Below are 24505 nucleotides of genomic sequence, written 5' to 3'. Positions count from 1 at the left end.
GGGTATAAACTCCGGGCCGAGTGTGTCGTATCGCTTTGAAGACAGGGCGATGGATATCAACTGACAACGATGAGATCTGGAAACGAGCTAGTACACCGATCGACATAACAGATTACGGTTATCCAAGGAATCGTCAATAACAGCTGAAATATCTCTTCGTCTGGTCATAGAGCAATTTCCTTTGTCTCAGGGGACATTGAATCCCGCCGGAACCTCGGAACACTTTCTGGTCATTGATATGTCATCGGACACGATCATGATTCGCGATCGACGCACAGAACTGGATACTATCACCTGCAGTAGGACAGCGTAGGCTTTATTGATCCTCCAGGGACCTACTAGGCACCTACCAGGTACCTAATGCCCGAAGCCACCATCAAGTTAAGTTGTAGGGGCTAGGACTTTCAGAACATCTATTCTTTTGTTTGATATCCTACTTTAATACGGAATATGAAATATTCCCTTAAACCCACACAACCAAATCAAGTAGAATCATTTCGAACTACCTAACTGCCCGGGTGGGTAATATATGTTTACATCGGGGAAACTGTCAGCCGGGGTTTCCCCGCGGTTTTACCGTTGGCTCATGGAATCTGCCGACTACATCCAAAGAGGAAATGAGCTTCGCAACTCGATCCATATTAATGGAGTATTGATGGAGGTGCTATTTCTATTGGCTCCCATATTCATCTAATCTCGGTCAATTTATCTTGGGCATATTAGACATATAAAAGTACGTATATCCCGGGGAAAGCTCATGAAGCTATCCAAGATCTGCACCATGAAGCTGTCAACTGCAATCACCGTGGGTTTAGCCCACCGGGCATTGGCTGCCAATCCCCAGATCGACTATAACTCGGCACCACCAAACCTCAGTACGTTGTCGAATGCATCCCTTTTCGACACATGGAGACCCAGAGCCCATCTCCTGCCTCCATCTGGCAAGCTAGGTGATCCGTGCGCCCATTACACCGACCCGAAGACTGGTCTCTTCCATGTGGGTTGGCTTCACGATGGAATTTCGGCAGCTACAACCGATGATCTCGTTACCTATAAGGACCTCAATCCCGATGGTGGCCCGTCAATCACCGCGGGAGGAAAGAACGACCCTCTTGCTGTCTTTGATGGCTCCGTCATTCCGAACGGTATCGACGGTATGCCAACCCTTATATATACCTCTGTCTCGTATCTCCCAATTCACTGGTCCATCCCCTACACCCGGGGAAGTGAGACACAATCCTTGGCCGTTTCCTATGACGGTGGACGCAACTTCACCAAGCTCAACCAAGGCCCCGTGATCCCAGCGCCTCCATTTGCCGTGAACATCACCGCTTTCCGTGACCCCTACGCTTTCCAGAGTCCCCTTCTGGACAAATCTGTCAACAGCACCGAAGGAACCTGGTATATCACCATCACGGGCGGTGTCCACGATGTCGGACCTTGCTCGTTCCTCTACCGTCAGCATGACGCTGGTTTCCAATACTGGGAATATCTCGGTCAATGGTGGAATGAGCCCGTCAATACCACTTGGGGCAACGGTGACTGGGCCGGAGGATGGGGCTTCAATTTTGAGGTTGGCAATGTCTTCTCCCTGAATGCGGAGGGGTACAGCAAGGACGGCGAAATCTTCATGACTCTCGGTACTGAGGGTTCGGGCCAACCCATCGTTCCTCAAGTCTCTTCAATTCACGATATGCTGTGGGTGTCTGGAAATGTCACAAATGAGGGCTCCGTCACCTTCAAGCCAACCATGGCGGGTGTACTTGACTGGGGTCTCTCTGGGTATGCTGCTGCAGGCCAGATCTTGCCGGCGAGCTCTCAGGCATCCAAAAAGAGCGGTGCCCCCGATCGTTTTATTTCGACCATCTGGCTCACTGGAGACCTATTTGAGCTAGCGAAGGGATTCCCTACCGCTCAACAAAACTGGACCGGCGCCCTCTTGCTGCCACGAGAGCTGAATATCCGCACTATCCCCAACGTGGTGGATAACAAGCTGGCGCGCGAGGAGTTCACATCGTGGCGCGTGTCCCGCGAAGGTGCTGGTCAACTCGACCTCGAAACAATGGGAATTTCACTTGCCAGGGAGACTTACAGCGCTCTCACATCCGGCCCGTCTTTTGTCGAGTCTGGTAGGACCTTGTCAAAGGCTGGGTCGGTGCCATTCAACACCTCACCCTCGAGCAAGTTCTTTGCTATGACAGCGAACATCTCTTTCCCCGCCACCGCCCGCGACTCTGGTATTCAAGCTGGTTTCCAGGTCTTGTCCTCTGGTCTTGAAGCTACAAGTATCTACTACCAATTCTCCAATGAGTCTATCATCGTCGACCGCAGCAACACAAGTGCCGCGTCGAAAACCACTCATGGAATTCTCAGTGACAACGAGGCGGGTCGTCTGCGCCTCTTTGACGTCTTGGAAAATGGTAAAGAAAAGGTTGAGACGTTGGAGCTCACCGTCGTGGTGGATAATGGAATACTCGAAGTTTATGCGAACGGACGCTTTGCTCTGGGCACCTGGGCTCGGTAAGTTTGTCTTGTTCCTGGAGACTGGTCAGCAACTAACAGTATGCAGGTCCTGGTACGCCAACTCGACTGACATTAAATTCTTCCACAACGGAGAGGGAGAAGCGACATTTGGCGATGTGACAGTCTTTGAGGGACTGTACGATGCCTGGCCACAACGGAAGTGAACGAACCTCAGTTTTGCTGAATGGACTCAGCAAGACTCTTGGTTCTTCCAACAACTGACACAGTTTACGTATGTGTATATGAAATAGCCAACCGCTCATGTGGTCGCTGTCCTTGTTCGCGTAATGTTTTAATAATGTGGTCTATTTGGCCCAAGGCAGTGTGTTTTGGGTTGCTCTTTTTAGATTGCTTCTTAAACCAGTATTCTTTCTTCTCAGTGTTATACCCGAAAAGGATAACGAATACAAACGGGAGTAGACTAATACTTAGAATGTACAAGAACGGTAAAAAGCATAGTCCGTAGAGAGCACTTTGCTATATATAGCCAGGGACAAATATATATAGATGTAGTTGCTTGCCCATCAGACCAGTAAAGGATCATGTAAATCCCTCCCGCTGTAAATATTAGCAGCTAGTACTTACATTGAACGCTCAATGAGGCTGCACTGGGTTTAGATGGCTGGAAATATGAGAGGTACTTCAGTATGTCCAAATGTCGACAGAGTACTTCAACCGTTCGGGATTTGAAGAAAGCCATTTAGGCGGGTAATACTCTCACCAGCATCGCTCAAACAACGGCAAGGCACTTTGGCGCAGATCGTCCAAAGAAAAGCATTTTTCCAGTATATGAAAATAGGCGTCTAAAAGAAAGGCGAGACAGGAATGCAACGGGATGGGCTAGCCATAGCATGAATCAGGATCCAAAAAGAAGTAAAATAGAACTTGGCCCTGCTTTATTAGCGTGCATTAGTGCTGACATTTTTTGGGGGCGAGATAATCATTGAAGAGCCAGATCGAATGACTATGTCGATCATATTGTCAACGGCCACCAAATTGGACAGTTATCCACTTCAGCTTGCCGATCTGCAGCCCAAACTTGCAAGGCTCGACTCCATATTTAAGCCCCCAATGTCTGAAGCCAATCAAACTACTCCGTACAAAGTGTGCACTATATGTTTCTACGGCATAACCCGGTTCTCCTTTTCCCGCAAGTCTCCCAGTCAAGGCAGACAGCTATCAGCGCCTTCCAACGTTGCGTCACCTACAGGTATCGACGCCAGATACTTCGTTAAGATTTCCTCAATTGGAATATGGTCATTGAGAAAAACACTGTAGATCATCTCATGTTGCCATCTGACTGGGCATGGAGGCAGCTTCCAGTGGCAGGGGGACAACTCGGGGCAGGTATAAAGGGCCTCCAGATGCCACCGACAAGAGAAGAACATCAAGAACAACGAACTCTCAAGTACCTTCTACTCTGAAAACTCGATTTTCTGTTTTTCTCTTCACTATGCCTTCTCTCCGCAACATCCTTGTTTGCCTGATGGCTACCTCTACAACCGTCTACGCGGAGCGCCTGAAGGTCGTCTGGTCAAGCGGCGACTTCTCGACGATTTCCGGTCCTGCCGGCGGCAACACCAACGGCCACTTCAAAGGCTTTGCGATTATAAACCAGGCCGGCGAAGCTGTTTACGACCAGGCCTATCCCGATAACCACTCTCCCTGTTACAACACCGGTGACGGCCGCGAGTTCACAATCGAGGGCGACTGCTGGGCAACCCCACGCAAGTTCAAGTGCAAGTCTGACTTTGGAGGACACCCTGACACCTGCGAGGTCAAGGACGGTGATGGAAACAGCCTCGGTAGCGCCAAGGGACAGACCGATACTACTTTCATTGGTATCGCTATTGGTCAGGACTCGAGCTGTGTCGTTGAATTCGATTCCGACAGCGACGGTTGCCCTGTTGATGACGGCAACGGCCCCCTTCACGTTACCTCGGGCTAAACTGATTTTCACTTGCTTATAACGGGATCACTTGGGAACGTTGGAACTTGTTTTTTTATTTATCTGTATATATGCTCTGGGATCGAAGGCTACGATTTGAAGCACCAACAGATTGCCCAATCGCCAGCTTGGCAACAAATGAGAATATATTTTTGGCTGTCTCCAGGATCCCTTCATAACTGGAAAATACACGAGCCAACACAATAGATAGTATACAGAAAAGATGTATTTGCAAGCAAGCTTGAACTTTCAAAGAATCCCAGGCCTATATAAGTTGTTACGTACCCAATAGAAATAATACCAGCGAGGAAGTGAGGCAATGGGTGTCTCTAGGCGGCGGCCTTTCCGGCATTTATCATCATTTCCTCGAATAACTAACCTGATAAGCGTAGGAAATATTTATTAGATTCGGCCCCAAAGATTATTTCTAATACAGCAAATCTATATCCGATGAAGCCATCTTCGAGCCACAGTAATCTCTGGGCTACATTACACCTCTCTTAAGGCCCGGCACCGCTTGTGGATTAACTTCTAGAACACCCGTCCCCCAGAGAGTAGGCTAGAGTGTTAAATAGGAAGGCGGAACCTCGGCCTGATGGCCAAACATTAGATGATAGCTCGAAGCTGCCTGTTCTGTGACAGACGCGCAGCAATCAAGAGGACACCACCTAGAAGCAAGGATGCCCCTGAGAACATTGACAGAGAAACATGCCCATATCGTTCAACTAGAGCACCACTGATGGGAACATTCGCCATGGCACTGGAGCTTTTATCAGCATCTCACATTATCCTTTCGAGAAATGGCAATCATACGATAGAGCTGTGGAAGCTGACACAGTGCCGATTGCCAAGCCTAGAGTGCTAGGAGTAGCAACCTGGGCGGCACAAGCTTGCTGGAGGGATAAAATGCCCTACATATCTAGTCAGTATTCGAAGCTTGCTATCAACTGAGGCTAACTCACACCAGATGCAAAGCCGTATGCAGCGGACCAGATTACCAGACCGGTCACGGATGTCACCTTGGTCCAGCACATTGCAATAATCCCCGAGGCTATAGTGGCAACGATGCAACAGTTGAATTTTCCGTACTTATCAGCCACGATGCCAGGAAGGACTCGACCGAAGAACGAAGCGCCGTTCACAATAGAAACAGTATAGAATGCTAGGGATGTCGAGAAACCTTTACCAACCGCATAGGACGTCGTATAGAAGAACGGCGCGAACATGCCAAAGTATATGATGAACATGGCGAGACACAGTAGCTGCAGGGATGGCTTTCGCCAAAGGGCCAGGGCCTCTACCTTGTGACTCTGCGGTGCGTCCTTTTGTTCAGTGGTATTTTCGCCTCTTGCCTGATTCAAATCACGACTCTCAGCATTTGTCGTAGCTTTCTTTGGAGATTTGGCAACTGCGCATGAGAATGTGAAGCAAGGAATCATGATAAAGCCGACAATTCGCATGGTCCAGGGAAACCCGATGTTGGGATGGTTAATCAGTCTGTCGATTGCGATGGGCCAGATAATTCCGCCGAGTGATGAACCCCCAAGAACAATCCCCATTGCCGCAGCGCGCTTCACTTTGATGTATTGTCCGACCAATGCAAGCATTGGCCATGTCGCCATTCCCATGGAAATACCTAATACGACACCCTGAGCGAGTAGAAATTGATAGAATTCGTGGCATAGTGAAGTCATCATAAGTGCAAAAACACACCCGAATGAACCAACATATACCATGAGCTGTTCAAATGGATTATTAGTTTCTTTCCCAACGATCAAAAGAGTATCCTTACCGTTGGCCCAAAAATATCCAGCATTGCTCCTGCTCCAACAGATATAGCAAACAAAAGAAATATTGCTATCGCCCCCCAGCCATGCGATGGTAGATGTGGGACTTGAGGATAGCTGATTCTTTGTATAGTACTCTTGGAAGATACCGAACGAGTTCATGAAGCCCACCGTGCAAAAAGCACACGTGAAGGCGCCGAATATGACAAGGCATGCCCGGGGCCTAGAAGAGTCAGCGGTAAGATATATTGTCGCTTTAAGCATCATGTCACGTACGTGTATTCAGTTGGACGATTATCCTTTGGTGACATTTTACCGGTCAATGGGACTCTCAAGGCCGTGGAATTGAGCAAGCATACCAATCTAAAAATGCAATGGCTCTGATTTGAACCAAAATTACTGCGCAGCACCATGGCCTTTATAAGAAGGTCCGATTAATTACATCTTAAAAGAACGGCGCTCGGAGCCTCCGGGCTACTATGTAGATGCCCGGAGGAAGAATTGACCGAACATGGTTTAGCGTCTCGGAGAGACCGCGGGAGCTCCGGACGGGCATCTACACGTCTCCTGTACAAACCAACCGCGAAGTTTGTTTGTTGTTTGCTTTCGCTGCTCAAACTGCTGTTGAACCATTTCGGAAAAAAATTGACAACATGAAGCGAAGACTGGATGCTAGAGTCACCACTCCAGGCTCGAAGAGACAGACTCGGCAAGACCCCGTTTCCTGCGAGTCCTGTCGAAAGAAGAAGTTGAAGTGCGACAGAGGACTCCCATGCAGTAGCTGCTCCGCGCGGAAATTGGAGTGCAGCTATGGCGGCTACGGTCCGGCTACAACGCCTGTACAAGTCACGAGCCAAACATATCAGAGGCCCATGTTGGACGATCGCGTGTCTGAGCCACCTCGGGCGCTACAGTGGACTCCACGGCAGGAGACGGAGACACAAAGTCGCAATGGAGATGAGCCCCTTTTGACGGCCGATCGGCTTGAGGCGATCGTTATGGGACATCGCGTTCCGAGTGCAGTCCCCGCCACGCTGAGGGCGGAGCTCTCCCAGCGCCGGGAACCCGAGCGCTCACCTTCACACCAACATACCACACCCGGTGTTCGACTTCCTCCAATGCGCGAACGGCACGCATCTCGTGCAAATCCGGCGACTATCTATCTGCCATTGTATCTGCCACCGAAGGTAGAAGCTCTGAGTCTATTTCGGTATTATTGTAAATACCTTGACTTCCAGTATCATCTCATCATACCCAGTCAAGTGGAACGACAGATTGAGACAATTTACGAGAATGTCGCGCGAAATGAGTCTTTCAATTTGGCCCACACTGCGCTTCTGTTTAGTATCACAGCCGCCGCCCTGTATTACCAACTCCTAACGGAGTCGTCCGAGCACGCAGAACCATTCAGTCAGGAAAGCACATTTTTGGCAGGGGCAGCATTGATCCAGAGCAATTATATCCCTTATCCCACCCTCGAGGGACTGCAAGCCACTATGATCATTGGTCATCATCTGTCCAACATGAACTTTCCCTCCTCCGTGAGCCCGTTATTTGTGCATAGGTCATTCGTGGGTCAGGCCATTAGCATGGGGCTTCACATTGTGGACGGCCCTCGAGTTTTGTCTGAGCGCTTGGAAACAGGATTTGATAAAACCAACGTTGAACTCAAACGACGGTTGTGGTGGGACTTGGCAGCATACGACTGGTACGTTGTTAGGGAGAGATCTCACCGGTACTATGACTGATGATATCTCAAGGTTGATAGGATTTTTGAGCGGACCCCAAGAGTGGACGTACTCGATCCAACCTCAACATATGATTGTACAAGTGCCTCTCAATGTCGAGGATGAGGAAATCGGCCATAGTGAGAATGGTGTTCCTCTGTCTACTCCCACCGCAATCTCATATAGTCTATGTCGATTGAGACTGGCTGTTGTGTGTCGCCAAATAGTGGACGAAACGTCATACTACCATTTGCATGGACAAGAGGTGCCCTATGAGAAGATACTCGAGCTCGACCAAAAGCTCCAGCAGGTACGTGCTGAGATTCCCAGTTTCTTTCGCTTTGATCAAGCCTCCCAGCGCGAATACTCAGCAATCTATCGTGAGAGACCAACTCTTGCATGGCAGCGAGCTCTAGTACAACAGGGTTACCATTCACGGTTCTGCCGCTTGCATCGCCACTATTTTGTGCGTGGAGCAAAGGATCCCAAATATTCCTATTCCCATGTCGTATCTCTTCAGTCTGCGCGCAAGGTGCTCGAGGTGAAACGCATCATGGACGAGGAAGAGCCTGTGTTTACACCACACAGCTCGGTCGTATGGGCAGTCATGCACCATGTGTTCATGGCAGCTGCCATCCTTCTGATAGATGTGTGTTTCAACTGGGATGACATTCTGGCCGAGAGGCGAAAAGAGGAAGTGCTCGACGCTTGTCGAATGCTCAGCCGGGCACAACAATCCTCGCCCATCGCATGTGAAGGAATAAAGGCCATGATGGAGATCTTACGAAGGCACTGGAAGCACGAAAAAGAGTAAGCTCTCGCGACTTGCAGGAGCCCTCTACATCTTTGAATTCAACTGCCGCAACAGCCAGTACTCCACAGCCGGGTATCCCCACGCCTGTTTCGTTGGGTTCCAAGAGCATCACATTTCCTCTCGATATTTCCAATGGTCAATCGACGGTCAACCATCCAACAGATGCATTGCTCGATCCGTTACCTCTTGAAGACATATGGACGGAAATGTTAGAAAGCAGCGCCAACGTCGAGCTGAATACGCCGGACTGGACAAACTTGCTCACAGAGTTGACAAATGTTGCTTTGCCAAGCGAGTAATGAGGGATGATGTTTCCTGTCGGGCTCACAGGACAATGAACATATGACGTGTATGGATGATGAGGCTCTACTTGTCGGCGTGGGCCGTATTGTAAAAATGTAGGGTCCAATCAATGGTGTTCAACTCTCTGTATTGCTGTATCGACTTTCCTAACAATTTATATGGACCGTCGATTACTAATCTAAAATTACAAAATGCATAGGATCAATGGATCCTCCGGTATGCCGGTATGCCAATGCATCTACTCCGACACACCCCCTCAGCGGTCCCAGTATGCATACTGAGATCGCTGCAATTCATACATTGGCATGCTGCATGATCCATTCTCTTCCTCAATTCCTAGGCTATAAGATAGCCTATATCAACCATCCGAAGCAGTCGTACAAAGTTCTCATGCTTCTGTCTGGATAGCAGCTTTGTGAGGCCATCGGCAACCATGCTCGCCGTCGCCACCCAGCGTACCATGATACGTCCTTCTCTGACTTCCTGTCTCAGCCAGTGGTGGTGTATATCCACATGTCGTAGCTTCGTTTCGAAGGCTACATCCTCGCTTGTCAAGAGGCTGATCGTCCTCTCATTATCACAGTCAATGGTTAGGTGGTGAGATGGGGTAAAAGCTAGGTTGTTAAGCAACCTCCGCCACCATTGAACTTGCTTCCCGGTCTCGGATAGGCCTAGCAGTTCTGCTTCCGTGGTTGACGTTGTCACAGTGGGTTGCTTGCTGGCTTTCCAGTCGACTGGACCGCCGTATGCCTGGCAGATATATCCAGCTGAACTCCTTCTGTCAGGGTGGTCCCCGTACGAAGCATCGCTTGCAAATTGTACCGAGTTCATTCCTGTACCAGCTGCGCTATATTCGATAGCCAGATTCCGGGTAGTGTAGAGATAAGTGATGACTCGATCAGCTGCCTGCTGGTGCTGGGGACCGGGATTTGTGAGGAATTGCGCAAGCCGAGCGGTGGCTTTTGCAGCGTCCGGTCTGGTAATTGTAGTGGCATATCCTGCAGATCCAACCTTCTGCTGGTATAAATGGATCTCTCTCGGCGTAGCCGTACCTTGGTAGGGTGTCAATTCGTCAACTGGCAGTGGTGTATAGACTGGTGGACGGTCTGTCAGATTGTACCGGGTAGCAATGCTCATCACATAGCTATCCTGACAGAGCCAAAGCTTCTTCTCCTGTCTGTCTCGGACGATCCGGATATTAAGAAACCATGCCGCTTCTCCATGGTCTGTCAGCTCCCAGTGTGCTTCTAGATCTCGCTCCAGCTGCTGTGCTTGTGCTTTAGCAGTACTGTGACTGGCGATCAGGATATCGTCCACATAGAAGAAGACCAGCAAGCCTTGTCCCATAAAGACGCAGGGGTCTTCCGGCATCTGTTGTAACCCTAGCTTACGTAGTACACTCGCTGCTTCTCGCTGCCATAGCCTCGGTGAGATCCGCAGACCGTACAAAGCACGGCGTAGCTTCCAGCACTTGCCTGGGGTCTGGAAACCTTCTGGCATATAGGTGTACGTCTCCTTCACATCTAGCTTGCTATTTAGGAATGCAGTGACAGCATCCCGCTGTCGCAAATCCATATCAAAAGCAGCCACTAGTGCGAAGATCATCCTTGCTGTCCTTGCTGCTAATGTAGCAGCCCTTTTCTCTTCGTGAGAAATGGTTTCAAGATCTCCTCGTACGCAGATACGAGCCTTCAGTTTTAGCAGGTAACCGTCCTGGTCAAATTTGTACGAGAACACCCATAGTAGAGGGAGGATCTTCTTCCCTCTGTCCCTTGGTCTGTTGATGATTTCAAATGTCTCCTTTTCAGATAGCGAATTGATCTCTTTCCTCATTGCTGCGAGGAAGCCTTCCTGAAATGGGTGATTCATAACATCCTTCCAACGCTTCGGCGGTGGAGGAAGATCATCTCGATGACGACGACTGTCCGGTTTCTCTGCGTATAAACCAGCGGCAAAGGCATGAAGCAGAGCCGGGGGCTCTTCGTCCCGTACTGTAGTGGTTGTTGCATATGCAAAATCATCATCTCTTCTCGCTCTGCGTGTTCGTCTTCCACTTAGTATGTTGCCGGTGTCAATGTCACTAACTATCTCTCTGCTTGGTGCTAGTAGCTCGGACTGTAGCTGCCTTTCTAGCTCGTCTTCTACCGGATCAGGAGTAGGTTTGTATTCGTACTGGGTCTGGTCTTGATGCGCTGGATCTTCTTGATCAGCCTGTATATCCACCCCCTGACCAGAGCCAGTATTCGCTTCTTCTTCCTGCGGCGGGGTGATCGGCAATGGTGGTAGATCCTGATCCTCCGGAAATGCACCTGGTGGTGCTGTACGCGCCGGTGGATGACCAGGTGTTGGCCAGTATGCTTCTTCTCTCACCCCCTGACTTGGGGTAGTCTCTCTTGGAGCACTTGCCTTACCAGTAGCTTCTTGAATCACTTCCTGAGACGTATCTTGCACTTGTTGAGGATTCTCCTGTGCTTGCTGAGGATTAATGTGCTGGGGATCATGCTGCTGGGGATCATCCCGATCCTGTATGCCCTGACTTTCCTCCATCGTACTAGTTTGTTGACCAGTGATTTCATAGTTGATCACCTTGGTGATCTCTTCAGTAGTGAGTTCTTGCGGTTGTCTCACTAGCGGTAGTGGAATCGGCTTATACTGGTCGTACTCAGGTGTGTACTTCCGGGTTTCATCAATGACTGCATCCCTTATATGCTTCACCTTTCCACTATGTGGAAACCAGATCTTCCAGATATTCGAGGCACGGTATCCTACCAAGAAGCCAATCTCTGCTCGAGGGTGCATCTTATCAGACTGTACTTGATTCTCAATCCTACAGTACGCCATGCTCCCGTACAGCCTGACATTTGACAGGTTGGTCTTCGGTATCACAGGTGCAAGTTCCTTCCTGACTTCTTCCCATGGAACCACCCAGCGGTTCTCGGTAGCGATATACGACGGCGTACGATTCAATAACCATACTGCGGCGCTTGCAAATTCCGGCCATAGATCCTTAGGGAGCTTTCCTTCGAGAGCGAGCATGCGCATACGGGTGATGATCATCCCGCCAGATCTCTCAGCATACCCATTCATTTCTGAGTGTCCAGGTGGAGTATGATATACTAAGATACCGTCAGCTGTTAGGCTATACTCCGCTGCTTTGCCTGCTGCGGCTTCATTATCGTAGTGGAAAGCCTTGATCGGCAGCTTCCACTGATTCCTTGCTAGCTGTACGAACTCCTTTATCGCAAGCTGGCATTCCGGTTTGACTTCATGTGTCATGATCCAATGGAACCTCGGTCCTTCTAGATAGAAGTGAGATATCCAGCGATGTCTGTTGTACGCCGGTGGCAGTTGAATTAGATCAAAGTGCACCCTTCCAAATCGTCCAAAGGATCTTCCGACTGGCCGTCGTGATATCTGCCTCGGAGCACTTCCTGTCTTACAGATTTGACATAGAGATTGCTGCTCCGTCGACTTCTTATCTTCAAGAACGACGCCGTCTACCATACTAGCAAGCTTTGCTATAGTACGTGGTTCAACGTGGGCTAGGCGCCGATGCCATAATTCGGAGGAAGCCTTTGATTCCTGCGGCTTCACCGAGTTCCGTACGCCTGCCTGGGTGGCATATGCCTGCTGTGGAGGAGCTTCGCCAGGCTTATCAAAAAGCCAGAGGTTAAAGTGATCCCAAAAATGTACACTGACGACAGGCCTATCATTCGGATCCCGTATGCAATTCGCCTTTTGACACCAAAGGCCACCTTTCTTCCTTAGCATCGCGTATGATACTAGATTTGTATGGAATCCAGGTGAGTATAGAGCATCACTCAATGTGATCTCCATCCTTCCCTTCACCGGGTGTCTTCCTATCAGGCGAACTGTACCCCTGCCGAGCATCTTTGTGGTGCTGTCTCCAGTTGAAACTTCCATATCGTCCGGGGTGAAGTCAACAAATAAGCTCCTATCATTACAGATGTGCGTACTCGATCCAGTATCGAGAATCCATCGATCATGAAAAGAGGGCTCATCACTTTTTGCTACAGATAGCACATGCTTGCTGATCTGTACGGCTTCGTGTCTTTGGTAGGTGGTGGCAAAGCTAACCTGGTTAGCATATTCAGCCTTTGGCTGAGCTTCAGCAACCACCTTATCCACCCATTGCTTCCAGCCGAGGTCCTTTGCTAACTTCTTTTTCGCTTTCTCTAGCGTACGCTCATTGAGAGTGTATCCCCCCGGTCGAATTGCTTCATTCATGATATAGCAAGTGGCAACCTTATGCCTTGGGTGAGTGCTACCACACGGACAGCGTCTCTTCTCAAATGGGAGCTTCTCTTGCTTCCCTTCCGGCTTCGCTTCTTGGTGTCCTTGCCAGGTTGAAAATGCACCTTTTGGAGCATTGGTTGAGGTCACAGTTTGAACACCTATCTCACGATTCATCGCGCGGAATGATTCGAGAAGGTCTCGAGTATCGTACACCTTCTTGTCCATAACAATCTCCTGGTATTTCCCTTGCCACCAGATAGGGAGCACCTCTTTCACAGCGTGTAAGAAATCCCTATTTGCATCTCCATCATTGATGCCAAGGCTGACGGCTTGCTCTCTTAGTGAGTTCCACTGTTGAAGCCATTCCTCGATATCTCCTGTCGGCTTCTGCATTGCAAAGACCTTCCACTTCATACGGATTTCTTCTTCGTACGCAGTCGATCGGGCAAAGCGAGACTTTAGATACACAAGCCTATCATACGGAGTACGATATGCAACTAGAGAGAGATGGTGGATTGGATCAAGGTATGTGAGGATATATTCATTTACATCGCTCAGTCCCTTTGTCTGCTTCTCCCACCTTGTGTACTTCACTTTGTACACATCCATACGGTCTCGCCAGATCCTTCGTTCCTTCTCATCGCCTTCCTCGGGGTATTCGGGTTCCACCGGTTCTTGGAGAGGCTCGGGTCGTTTATTAGCGGGATCGGTTGTCGACGAGGTGAGGTCTGGATTACAGAGATCCCACACATTCTTTTGTACGGCATATAGCTGCACCTTTGCAAACCAGGTGAGCCACTGCGGCGAGTCCTTCAGTTTTTCGCCCTTCATGGCGGAGAGGATTGATGCTGCCTCCATTACTGGATTCAGGGGTAGCTTTGCACAGCTTCAGAATAGCTTCAGGGGTTGCGAGACACTTCTAGCAGCGGGCTAGATACTGTATTCCAACTACAGTAGTCTCATTCAGTGCGAACCGGGCTCATAACTGTCGGCGTGGGCCGTATTGTAAAAATGTAGGGTCCAATCAATGGTGTTCAACTCTCTGTATTGCTGTATCGACTTTCCTAACAATTTATATGGACCGTCGATTACTAATCTAAAATTACAAAATGCATAGGATCAATGGATCCTCCGGTATGCCGGTATGCCAATGCATCTACTCCGACACTACTTGGCAACCTAAGGCAGTAAGGCGCCCACAGAGACCCCTCTATTTTGAGGCTCGAAAATCAAAACAATCATTTACTTCCATCCACTCCCCGGGGCACACAATACCCAAATTCGAAGTTATGTCTGACGATACCTCACGTCATATAAAGGCTAGTATGGAACCCGACATTCAGTCAATCGTCGACCGGATCAAGACTGGAAAAGCCACCCGAATCGTCGTCTTGACTGGCGCTGGTATCAGTACTGGCGCCGGGATCCCTGATTTCAGATCTCCAAATACTGGTCTTTATGACAAGCTTGCTCCGCTGCGGCTTCCTTACCCGGAGGCCATTTTTCACATCAATTATTTCTCTCACACGCCTGAGCCATTCTACGCGATCGCCCGGGCACGTCACCCGGGAAATCTTAAACCGACCGTCACCCATGCTTTCCTGGCACTTCTAGCAAAGAAAAATCTGCTCCATTTTGTTTTCACTCAGAATATCGATGGGCTTGAGCAAGATGCTGGGGTTCCTCCCGATAAGGTTCTGTGGACTCATGGGAACTGGAAGAGTCAGCATTGCTATAAATGCAAGTCGTCATATCCCGACGATCTCATGAACAAAGCCATCCGCACGGGTGAAGTGCCCTATTGTCTTGATACGGGATGCGGGGGTGCGGTTAAGCCAGATGTTGTATTCTTTGGGCAATCTCTCTCGGCTGAGTTTGATGAAAAAGAGAAAGAAGTCCTAGAGGCGGACTTGATGCTTGTCATGGGAACTAGTCTGCGTGTGGCACCTTGCTCTAGGCTGCCAAGGCTAGTAAGACGGGGCATTCCTCGTGTTTTGATCAACAATGAAAAAGCAGGAGACCTGGGCAATCGAGACGACGATGTGTGCATCCTCGGAAGTTGCGACGATGGTGTTCGTCAATTGGCTGATGCACTTGGGTGGGGAGAGGACTTGAACGATCTCTGGGAGGAAGCAGTTGCCACTAAAAAGAACGATCAGACATTTGAGGGTGGCCCTAGCCTAGATGAGTGCATTGAGAAATTGGCTAGTAGCATAAAGGACAAGATGAAGGTGTCGGATGGGCATAAACGCATGTTGGAGAACCATTTGAACTCCAAATTTGGGCACATAATAACGAAAGGCCATGGATAGAATACCTAGGTACATCGTGGGTGGCCAATTTGAGTTTCGCTCGACCTTGGAACATAATTATGCTTAATCCTACTTGGGCATCTATAAAATGATGCCACCATGATGTGAGAACATTTCCTCGGGGATATATTTACAACTTCCCAATTCCAGACTCACTACCTTTGGTGAACACCTGACCTAATACCTCAGATGTCATCTCCATCATCTCATTATGCCTTACAAAAAGAACCCCCTCCCCTATATCCGCCGCTACATCACCACCCACAATACCGAGGGCGAATCAGTATTTCTTTCCCATGCCCAAGTTCCGGACTACCTTCCGTCGACACCGACTGGGGACGATGGCGAGATTGCCCTGCTATACGCTACGACCAGTATGCCGGCCTCGGTTGACGCTGAGGCGGACGTCGCCATGTACGACGAGTTCCTACATCAACCTCCTGGAATCACAGTCGATAACGGAACCGTTTTCCGTCTGATTGATCTCCGTCCGGGAAAGGCGACGCCAATGCATCGGACAGTGAGCGTCGACTATGGAGTGATAATTGAGGGGGAGGTTGATCTCGTACTGGACTCGGGTGCGAGTCGACGTATGGGTCGTGGCGATGTGAGTGTGCAAAGGGGTACTGCACATTCGTTCCGCAACCGAAGTAACACTGAATGGTGTCGCATGCTGTTTGTGTATTTACCAATGGAGAAGTTGAAAATCCAAGGGAGGGATCTAAACCCGGAGGTATATGATGAGGGATTTGACAATTCAGACAATGGGGAAGGCGAGCAGGGGGCTTCAAATGAAGCTAGGTAAACCGCGGCAAAGCTCTTGTCTATAAACACAATTGATCAATTATCAGCGCCACCTAGATTTAGAGTATTCTGCCGGTCAGACGGGAAGCCTTGCCCTTAGTTTCATGAATTTTCAGCCCCCATCTTACCAATCCCATGATTATCAATCGGAACAACGCATACTCACTCAGTGAAAGACTATCGACATCTTCGAAGCTTTGTAATACCTTTATTAATCAGCTGTTCCTTCAGTCCACAAGGTATATAAACAAGAAGCCCAACTTCCTATTCCTTTCTATAATCATATTCGCTTCTCTCTTCGAAGACTGTCTCAACCTCTCTTGTCCACTATCCAAACCAAAGACTTATTTTCCTTACCATGGACACTCCAATCCGTCGCGTTATCGCAGGCCACGATGCTCAGGGAAAGGCATACTTCGCTTCCGACGAAATTCTGACGCCCTATGATCCCACGACCGCTCCGGCATTCTCAACCCCGGGCCCTGACTCTGGGTTCGGTGTGATCCAAATTCACCGGTCGCGCGGCTTCCCGGTGGACAATATGCGCCAGCTCTCCGATCCGCACAAAACTCTCGTCCCGCTGGCTGACACCAAGGGTTCTTCCTGTCGGGTCCTCGATCTACCCCCGGCAGACGCAGGCTGGTTCCATCGGACACTAAGCTTGGATTATGCCGTAGTGCTATCCGGCACAGTCGGATTCATTACAGACGGAGGTGAAGAAAAGATTTTGAATCAACACGATGTCATTGTCTGCCGTGGCGCGAACCACGAATGGGTGAATCGAGGCAAGGATGTTGCTCGGGTTTTTGTGGTGGTTGTACCTAGCAAAGAGATTGTCACAGAAGATGGGAAGAGATTGGAGAAGACACCTGCAGGCGACATTTATGATCCCAAGGAAGAGGAAGACTAGACTATCGGAGACGGACTTGGGATGATAAACACCTGCGTTATGGATATACTCCTCGGAATAACGGAAAGATTCCGAGCTCGGAACGAGGAACGGACACTTCCGACGGAATTAGTTCCCTCCCCGCGCCTTTTCTTCGACAATGTCTGCTTTTCCCACATTTGCCTCAAACCATTCTCTGTGGTCTCAATCTGACAATTTAACTTGTACTCGTGTTATACTTTTTTTTCCCTCTTATACTGTGTTCCCCTGCGCCGCCAATTGCCGCACTTAAAGCTCCATAGAAACCAAAGTACCCCCGCATCGCAGATCTCTGGTTGACGCGCAGCATGGATCACAATCAGTTCAAGACCGCAGCACACTCTGCCATTGATGATAGTACGAGCCCTCTATCTTTGCGTAAACTTCTGGCTCAATTATGTTCAATCTAACCAAGCTTTCGTGCAGTCGTCAATTACTTCGACAGCGTGCCCGAGCGCCGAGTCCTCCCCGCTATCGAGCCCGGATACCTGCGCCCTCTGATCCCGGAGAACCCCCCTGATGAACCGGAAGACTGGGCCCAAATCCAGGAAGATGTTGACACCAAGATAAAGCCGGGGTTGACGCATTGGCAGTCTCCCAATTTCATGGCCTACTACCCGGCGTGCGTGACATACCCCAGCATTCTGGGCGAGATGTACTCCGCCACATTCACGGCCCCTGCTTTCAACTGGCTGTGTTCGCCAGCATGCACGGAAATGGAGACTATTATTATGGATTGGGTCGCCAAAGCCCTGGCACTACCCGAGTGTTTCAGGAGTACGTCGGAGACCCGCGGTGGCGGTGTTATCCAGAACAGTGCAAGTGATGCTATTGCGACTATCATTGTTGCCGCACGGGAGAGGCGTGTGCGGGAACTGCTGCTTGCCGAAGGCCTGAAGGAGGGTACACCAGAGTATGAGGACCGCAAGTTCGATGTCCAAGCAAAGCTGGTCGCTATTGCCAGTGACCAAACACACAGCAGCGGTGCTAAGGGGGCTTTGATTGCGGGTACTCGCTTCCGCAGCGTGACCACGCGGCTGGAGGATAACATGGAAATGACCGGACCTCGTCTCCGTGAGGTTCTCGAGAAGTGCGATGAGGACGGACTTACCCCGTACCACATCACCCTGACCTTTGGCACGACAAATACCTGCAGTGTGGACCGCTTTGGGGAAATCAAGGCAGTTTTACAGGAAAAGCCGGCGTGGCAGCGTATCTGGGTGCATATTGATGCCGCCTATGCCGGTGCGTCCCTCGTTGCGGATGAGTGGCAGTATATTGCGAAGAACTTTGCGGAGGGAGTTGACAGTTTCAACATGAACATGCATAAGTGGTTGCTAGTGAACTTTGATGCCAGGTAAGCTTTTCACACCAATGGTCTGTGGAAAAATTTGTATCTTTGGTCTAACATTCCCAAGCGTCCTCTTTGTCCGGAATCGCTTGGATCTGACAAGCGCATTGGATATCACTCCAACATATCTGCGCAACCCATACTCGGAGAGTGGAAGTGTAATTGACTACCGGAACTGGTGTATTTCCCTCGGTCGCAGATTCCGCGCACTTAAGATTTGGTTCGTGATTCGGAGCTATGGTCTCAATGGCATGAAAGCGCATATCCGCAAGACCATCGGGCTTGGTGATACCTTTGCTGGTTTGGTGCGTGGTCGGTCCGACCTATTTGAGATCGTCACAAAGCCAGGCTTTGGCTTGACTGTCTTCCGCGTTAAGAGCCCCCATGGGGCATCTAATGGGGCCAGTGGATCGTCTGATCGCGTGGTAAAAGATGAAGTTGCTGACGGTCTAACTAAAAAGATCTCCGAATTGGTCAACACGCGAGGCGAGATCTTCATTACCTCTACCGTCGTTGACGGCGTCTGTGTGATACGGGTGATTAGTGCCAACGCTTTGGCCGAAGAGAAGTATATCCGTAATGCCTTTGATGTCATCGTCCGCACAACGGAGGAGGTGTTGCAGGAGCAGAAGTGAGTTCGAAGTGACATGTAGTAGATATAGATACGTGGTGATTGATCTCCCCCATACATGTATATCTAAAGGATATAACCTATCAGCTAGAACAATAGAATACCCTCTGTTCACCTTATATTCCCGTATATTGCTCCCCCACACTAACAGCAGTGCGGAATGGCTGTGGATATTAATCTTGGAACCTCATTTCCCCCACGCGGGGTACACACGACTATAATAAGCCCGATCCAACCTTACTCTTCCTTCTAACTATATATTCCTACGCCTGATAAAATGCCTTCTCAACAGCCCTCGTAAGTTAATCTATTCCCACGTACCCGGTCAGTGCTGACGACCGCAGGTACGTCCTCGTCACTGGCGCCACGGGGTTCATCGGCGCCCATGTTGTGGATAATCTACTGGCTCGCGGATTCTCAGTCCGAGGCTCGACAAGATCAAAGCAAAAGGGAGATCAGATGAAGGCTGCACGTCCGCAGTACGCTTCGAAGCTTGATTTTGTCGTCGTGGAAGACTTCACCCAGATTGGGGTTTTCGATTCTGTAATGGATAGCATTGACGCAGTGATCCATGTAGCGAGCGTAGGCCATTCAAAATCACCTTGGTTATGGTGAACACAAAGGGCTAATAAATTTCACAGCCATTCTTCTACGACACCACCAACAACGAACAGGAATTGATTTTGCCCGCTATCAACGGAGTGAAGTCGATTCTTTCTGCCTCCGCCAAGCCAGGATCAAAGGTTCAGCGCCTTGTGATGACATCCTCCTTCGCATCAGTAGTCGACCCGGGCAGCACTCCAGCACCTGGATTCACGTATACCGCTGCGAACTGGAATCCGTTGACATACGAGGAGGCAATCGATCTGAAGTCAGACTCTGTCACCGCATACCGCGGCTCTAAGAAGTTCGCCGAGCTCGCAGCATGGGAGTTTGTTAAGGAAGAGAAAACCAAATTCGACCTGGTCACTCTCTGTCCTCCTATGGTTTTTGGTCCGGTAGTGCACCCTGTGCCGACGGTGCAGCAGCTCAACGAGTCAAATATGATGCTCTGGGGTGTGGCCGCGGGTGTAGATCCACTTCCGGTGACGCGAGTGCCCGGTTGGATTGATGCTCGCGACCTTGCCGAGGTGCATGTTCAGGCGTTGCTTACACCCGAAGCTGGTGGCAAGAGATTTGTGGCCGCTTCTCCGGAGCCGTTTTCGTACGAATATGCTGCGGATATCATTCGCGATGAATTCAACTGGGCCAAAGAGACTGTAACTAGGAATTATAAGACGGGTGAGAAGCCGAGTGCCTCTTATGGGATTGATGGGGAGACTGTATCTCGGGAGTTGGGGGTGAAATATCGGCCCTTCAAGGAGACTGTGATCGATCTGGTTAGACAGATTCGGGAACTCGCGATATGATGTGGATATACGGAAGCAGTTCAGATATAGAATAAAAGCGTGTCATTCGCAGCCGTATTTGTGTAATACTAGTAGGAATATACATCGATAAAGGTTGTCCAAAGGGGGCTACGTGGGATTGACAGGTCGATGGTTTCCAACTATAGTCTTCGAAATCAGTATAATTGAATACAATTCTATATGGATAGTAAATGTTGAGTTTGGATGAAATCGAACTAGCCATGCATCAAACACGATCAGACTCCCGTAAGAGGCGCTCAACGACGGGCCGCGAGACGGTCATTAGGGGACTATAGCTCATGTAATTGTTCAATATGAGACTACAATGACCGGTCTGCGTGCTCGCACAGAAGGGTCGTAGAGGGCGGATATGAGATATGTGATAATAACACGGACGAGGACGGTTGATGGAACAACCTGGTGGCACCGATTTGATCAGTGTGGCTGGCAAGATCACAAACACACACACACATATCCATATGGGGTAGTTGTTGGGATGGAGAAACCGAGGCAGTCATATGAAACAGCCACGAGATAGCGACTGAAGTAAGCTCTGGAGTTTGCAGGCTGATAACAATATGGGCCGTGAGTTATCACACTTGTGAGGTCCTGGCGGTGTAGATTACATCTTGAGGTTTTGGAGAACTTTAGAACAGGCTCAAGAGTTCCTAGCCTCTTCTTGGGGTCAATGCCTTTTATTCCCTTTTATTTTATGTTGTATCCAAACCTGTGGACATCTAGATTACAAGTACATGCTGCCCAATCTCGACAAAATCATGCTGTTGACATTATCCCTCTGTTTAAGTGGTCCATACCTTCACAAATATGTCCAAGACTATGTTCTATTACAGATTGTCCCTAACATGTCTACATTACCCCATATGTCAAAATATGTCAAAATATGTCAAAATATGTCAAAATATGTCAAAATATGTCAAAATATGTCAAAATTGTATTTTCGAATGGGATTCCCATTGTTGTGGTGACCCCCCACACGAACAATATCAGGATCCTCGAGCTATTCTTCGTATTGTTGTCTTTTCATTGTACACTTTTGCATTAAAAACTCCGTCTATTTTCCCCCCTTTCTTCTCCCTTTGCAATCATTTTAGCCATGGAACGAGTTGTGATCGTCGGAGCCGGTTGGTAGCAGTTGACGACCAAATTGAATGTTGGCTAATTCGTTAGGTCTTTACGGTCTCATCGCAGCAAAGACGTATCTACAACTTGTCGGGACTTACGAAAGTACAGCCAAAAGCACAGATAAAGTCGCCGAAATCCCTGCCTGTTTTACTGAGAACATCGATGCTTCCCCAACGACCCCATCCGAAAGTCGCCTTCTCGTGATCGACTCTGCCTCGGATATTGGGGGTACTTGGGCCGAGGAGCGTCTTTACCCAAATTTGTTGAGCCAGAACTCATATGGACTTTATGAGTTCAGTGATCTGCCTCTTTCCGACGTTGTTCCAGAGGAACATGCAAGTGACACACAAAATCAGTTCATTGCAGGCTGGAAGATCAACCGGTATCTCCATGCATGGGTCGAGAAATGGCAGCTCAAGAAGCACATACGATTGAACTGGACGGTAAGCTGCTCTCAGTCCATTCTACCAATTGTGGTATTTCTGAGTGATCTCTAGGTCGACGACATCAGCCGTCTAGAAACCAAAGAGTGGAAGCTCAACATCCGTGTATCAACGTCCCCGGGCCGGCGCATCACCATTATCTGCGACAAGTTGGTCCTGGCTACAGGACTGACCTCGGTACCAAATATGCCCGACACGAAGGGGCCATCAGTGGGCTCCAATAACCCAGCTCCAGTCATCCATGCCAAAGATGTTGGAGAATGGGCAAGAGAACACCTTGGATATCAGCCACTGAAAGCACCCGACTCCGAAGTTGTTAGCATCCCACCGAAAGATTCTCCTGATCCACAGCTGCGATCAGTTGCTATTTATGGTGGTGCAAAATCATCATTTGATCTGGTGCATTTCTTTGCGACTCTACACCGCAACGACTCAAAGCTGCATCTCAAGTCCACACAGGAAAGTCCCGTCCAAGTACATTGGATCATCCGTGATCGAGGTGCAGGGCCCGCATGGATGGTACCGCCAATGTCTACTCTCCCAAATGGCAACACCGTCGCAAGCGATAAGGCTGCCAGCAGCAGACTCCTCACCCATCTCACCCCGTGCTGCTACAAGACTCCAAGACGTCTGTCTCTTGGACCCTCCGGGGGTCTTCACTGGGAGGGCTCATGGCTAGCGCGGCTATTCCATGGCAATCCACTAGGTCGATGGTGGGTTCGTTGGCTTTGGCGATCAATTGATAGAAGCTTGGAGGAAGCGGCACAATACGGTTCTGATCCGAAAATGGAAAAGCTTCGCCCAGAGAACAGGTAAGTTCAATGAGATATCACTTGGAATATTCTGTGACTGATGATCTCCAGTGTTGTCTCGTGTGCATCCGGTATTGGCATCGCAAACCAAGGGGATCTCTGGGAAACAATTAGATTACCCCATGTCTATGTGTACCGATCAGCGATCACGGATATCGACACTGTCAGGGGGAAAACCACGGATACATCCACAAAAGCTGCTGTTCACTTAGCAGACAGTAGTTATATTCATGAGATTGATCTGGTCATCCACGCGACCGGATATAAGCCAATAGTCCCGATTCGATTTGAACCTGCAAGTCTCCGTCTAGAACTGGGTCTGTCAGCCCTGGTGGACTCGGGGGGGCAATATCCACGAGAATTGGCAAATTGCAGCGGAAACAGCGGAGAGAATCAATGGACCACTCGGCTCAGCCATAAATGACCGCATCCAACACTGGGAAGATCTAGATCGACGTTCCGAGGTCATGGTCAGGAAGACTTTGAATGCGACGAGATGCGCTCTTCCAGATCGGAGTCCTCCCTCATGGGCCGAATCTCACACGCTGGTACCATATCGCCTTTTCCGCCGTATGGTTGCACCTGAATTAGTCGCACAAGGCGACCGCTCCTTTGCAACCCTCGGTGTTATTTTATCCTCCACTATTGCTGTTGTTGCAGAGGTTCAAGCTCTTTGGGTGGCGGCATTTTTGACAGAGGGGCTCGACTCCACCGTGGACATTCAGTCAACCCCACACCAGGCCCTCTCGCTCGAAAATCTTTCGCTGGAGGCTATGGAGAATACTATCTCCGAGGATGTGGTCCTGGGCTCATTGACAGGAACTGGCCTTGAAGTAGAGGCGATTCAGGTATGATTGTTGCGCGGAAGTACGAGGATATCGCAAACTAACTACTGCATTAGTACAATGATATGCTCTTGCGCGATTTGGGTCTGAATCCACATCGACTCGGGGGCGGGTACTACACTGAGCTGACCGGGGTGTATGCCCCTTCGGTCTATGCTGGAATTGTGGACGAGTGGAAGAAGAGTCGAAGTTTGGCGGAGAAGAAGCCGTAGTTGCACCAGGTTTTGACTACCTCAATCTAATAATTTCCCGATCTGTCACTTGATATAATTCTTGAATGTCAGCTTTTAACTCCGTACCGGCCCGGTGAATCCCCTGACGTAAACAGGATGACAAATTAAGTCATGTGATGGTCAGCTGATGGTGCTTGCGCCTTCCTAATCTGGCTCGGCACCTTCCCGATTGGAATCCCGCAAGCTCCCGTCTCACAGCACTGTAGCCTCTAGGATCCTGCCATGAAGCGTCAAA

General features: G+C 49.5%; 9 protein-coding genes across 9 annotated transcripts; 8 read left to right on the top strand and 1 right to left on the bottom strand.

Annotated features, from left to right (window-relative positions):
- Window positions 1-781: 781 nt before the first annotated feature.
- On the top strand, window positions 782-2687 carry N7489_005909 (glycoside hydrolase family 32 protein; the record flags this gene model as incomplete). Its single annotated transcript, XM_056711659.1, has 2 exons — window positions 782-2520; window positions 2570-2687. The coding sequence occupies 2 exons, from the start codon at window positions 782-784 to the stop codon at window positions 2685-2687; spliced, it is 1857 nt and encodes a 618-aa protein (XP_056565374.1).
- A 1289-nt stretch (window positions 2688-3976) lies between these two features.
- Window positions 3977-4471, top strand: N7489_005908 (uncharacterized protein; the record flags this gene model as incomplete). The annotated part of the gene is made up of 1 exon (XM_056711658.1): window positions 3977-4471. The coding sequence occupies one exon, from the start codon at window positions 3977-3979 to the stop codon at window positions 4469-4471; it is 495 nt and encodes a 164-aa protein (XP_056565373.1).
- Window positions 4472-5077: 606 nt separating this feature from the next.
- On the bottom strand, window positions 5078-6569 carry N7489_005907 (uncharacterized protein; the record flags this gene model as incomplete). The annotated part of the gene is made up of 4 exons (XM_056711657.1): window positions 5078-5231; window positions 5285-5382; window positions 5434-6481; window positions 6535-6569. 4 exons carry the CDS (start codon window positions 6567-6569, stop codon window positions 5078-5080), a joined length of 1335 nt encoding a protein of 444 aa, XP_056565372.1.
- A 342-nt stretch (window positions 6570-6911) lies between these two features.
- On the top strand, window positions 6912-9098 carry N7489_005906 (Zn(II)2Cys6 transcription factor; the record flags this gene model as incomplete). The annotated part of the gene is made up of 3 exons (XM_056711656.1): window positions 6912-7966; window positions 8019-8795; window positions 8858-9098. The coding sequence occupies 3 exons, from the start codon at window positions 6912-6914 to the stop codon at window positions 9096-9098; spliced, it is 2073 nt and encodes a 690-aa protein (XP_056565371.1).
- A 5550-nt stretch (window positions 9099-14648) lies between these two features.
- Window positions 14649-15671, top strand: N7489_005905 (uncharacterized protein; the record flags this gene model as incomplete). The annotated part of the gene is made up of 1 exon (XM_056711655.1): window positions 14649-15671. The coding sequence occupies one exon, from the start codon at window positions 14649-14651 to the stop codon at window positions 15669-15671; it is 1023 nt and encodes a 340-aa protein (XP_056565370.1).
- Window positions 15672-15882: 211 nt separating this feature from the next.
- On the top strand, window positions 15883-16476 carry N7489_005904 (cupin domain-containing protein; the record flags this gene model as incomplete). The annotated part of the gene is made up of 1 exon (XM_056711654.1): window positions 15883-16476. The coding sequence occupies one exon, from the start codon at window positions 15883-15885 to the stop codon at window positions 16474-16476; it is 594 nt and encodes a 197-aa protein (XP_056565369.1).
- A 357-nt stretch (window positions 16477-16833) lies between these two features.
- Window positions 16834-17385, top strand: N7489_005903 (cupin domain-containing protein; the record flags this gene model as incomplete). Its single annotated transcript, XM_056711653.1, has 1 exon — window positions 16834-17385. One exon carries the CDS (start codon window positions 16834-16836, stop codon window positions 17383-17385), a length of 552 nt encoding a protein of 183 aa, XP_056565368.1.
- Window positions 17386-17711: 326 nt separating this feature from the next.
- Window positions 17712-20794, top strand: N7489_005902 (putative aromatic-L-amino-acid decarboxylase; the record flags this gene model as incomplete). The annotated part of the gene is made up of 5 exons (XM_056711652.1): window positions 17712-17760; window positions 17830-18760; window positions 18822-19385; window positions 19730-19967; window positions 20027-20794. 5 exons carry the CDS (start codon window positions 17712-17714, stop codon window positions 20792-20794), a joined length of 2550 nt encoding a protein of 849 aa, XP_056565367.1.
- A 1114-nt stretch (window positions 20795-21908) lies between these two features.
- N7489_005901 (uncharacterized protein) lies at window positions 21909-24249 on the top strand (the record flags this gene model as incomplete). The annotated part of the gene is made up of 6 exons (XM_056711651.1): window positions 21909-21936; window positions 21983-22380; window positions 22435-23192; window positions 23244-23509; window positions 23568-24040; window positions 24094-24249. The coding sequence occupies 6 exons, from the start codon at window positions 21909-21911 to the stop codon at window positions 24247-24249; spliced, it is 2079 nt and encodes a 692-aa protein (XP_056565366.1).
- Between the last annotated feature and the right edge of the window lie 256 nt (window positions 24250-24505).

The sequence above is a fragment of the Penicillium chrysogenum genome (genome assembly GCF_028827035.1).
Source record: "Penicillium chrysogenum strain IBT 35668 chromosome Unknown utg000004l_segment0_segment0, whole genome shotgun sequence".
In the NCBI taxonomy this organism is placed as follows: Eukaryota; Fungi; Ascomycota; class Eurotiomycetes; order Eurotiales; family Aspergillaceae; genus Penicillium; species Penicillium chrysogenum.
This window is presented reverse-complemented; position numbering and strand designations above follow the sequence as displayed.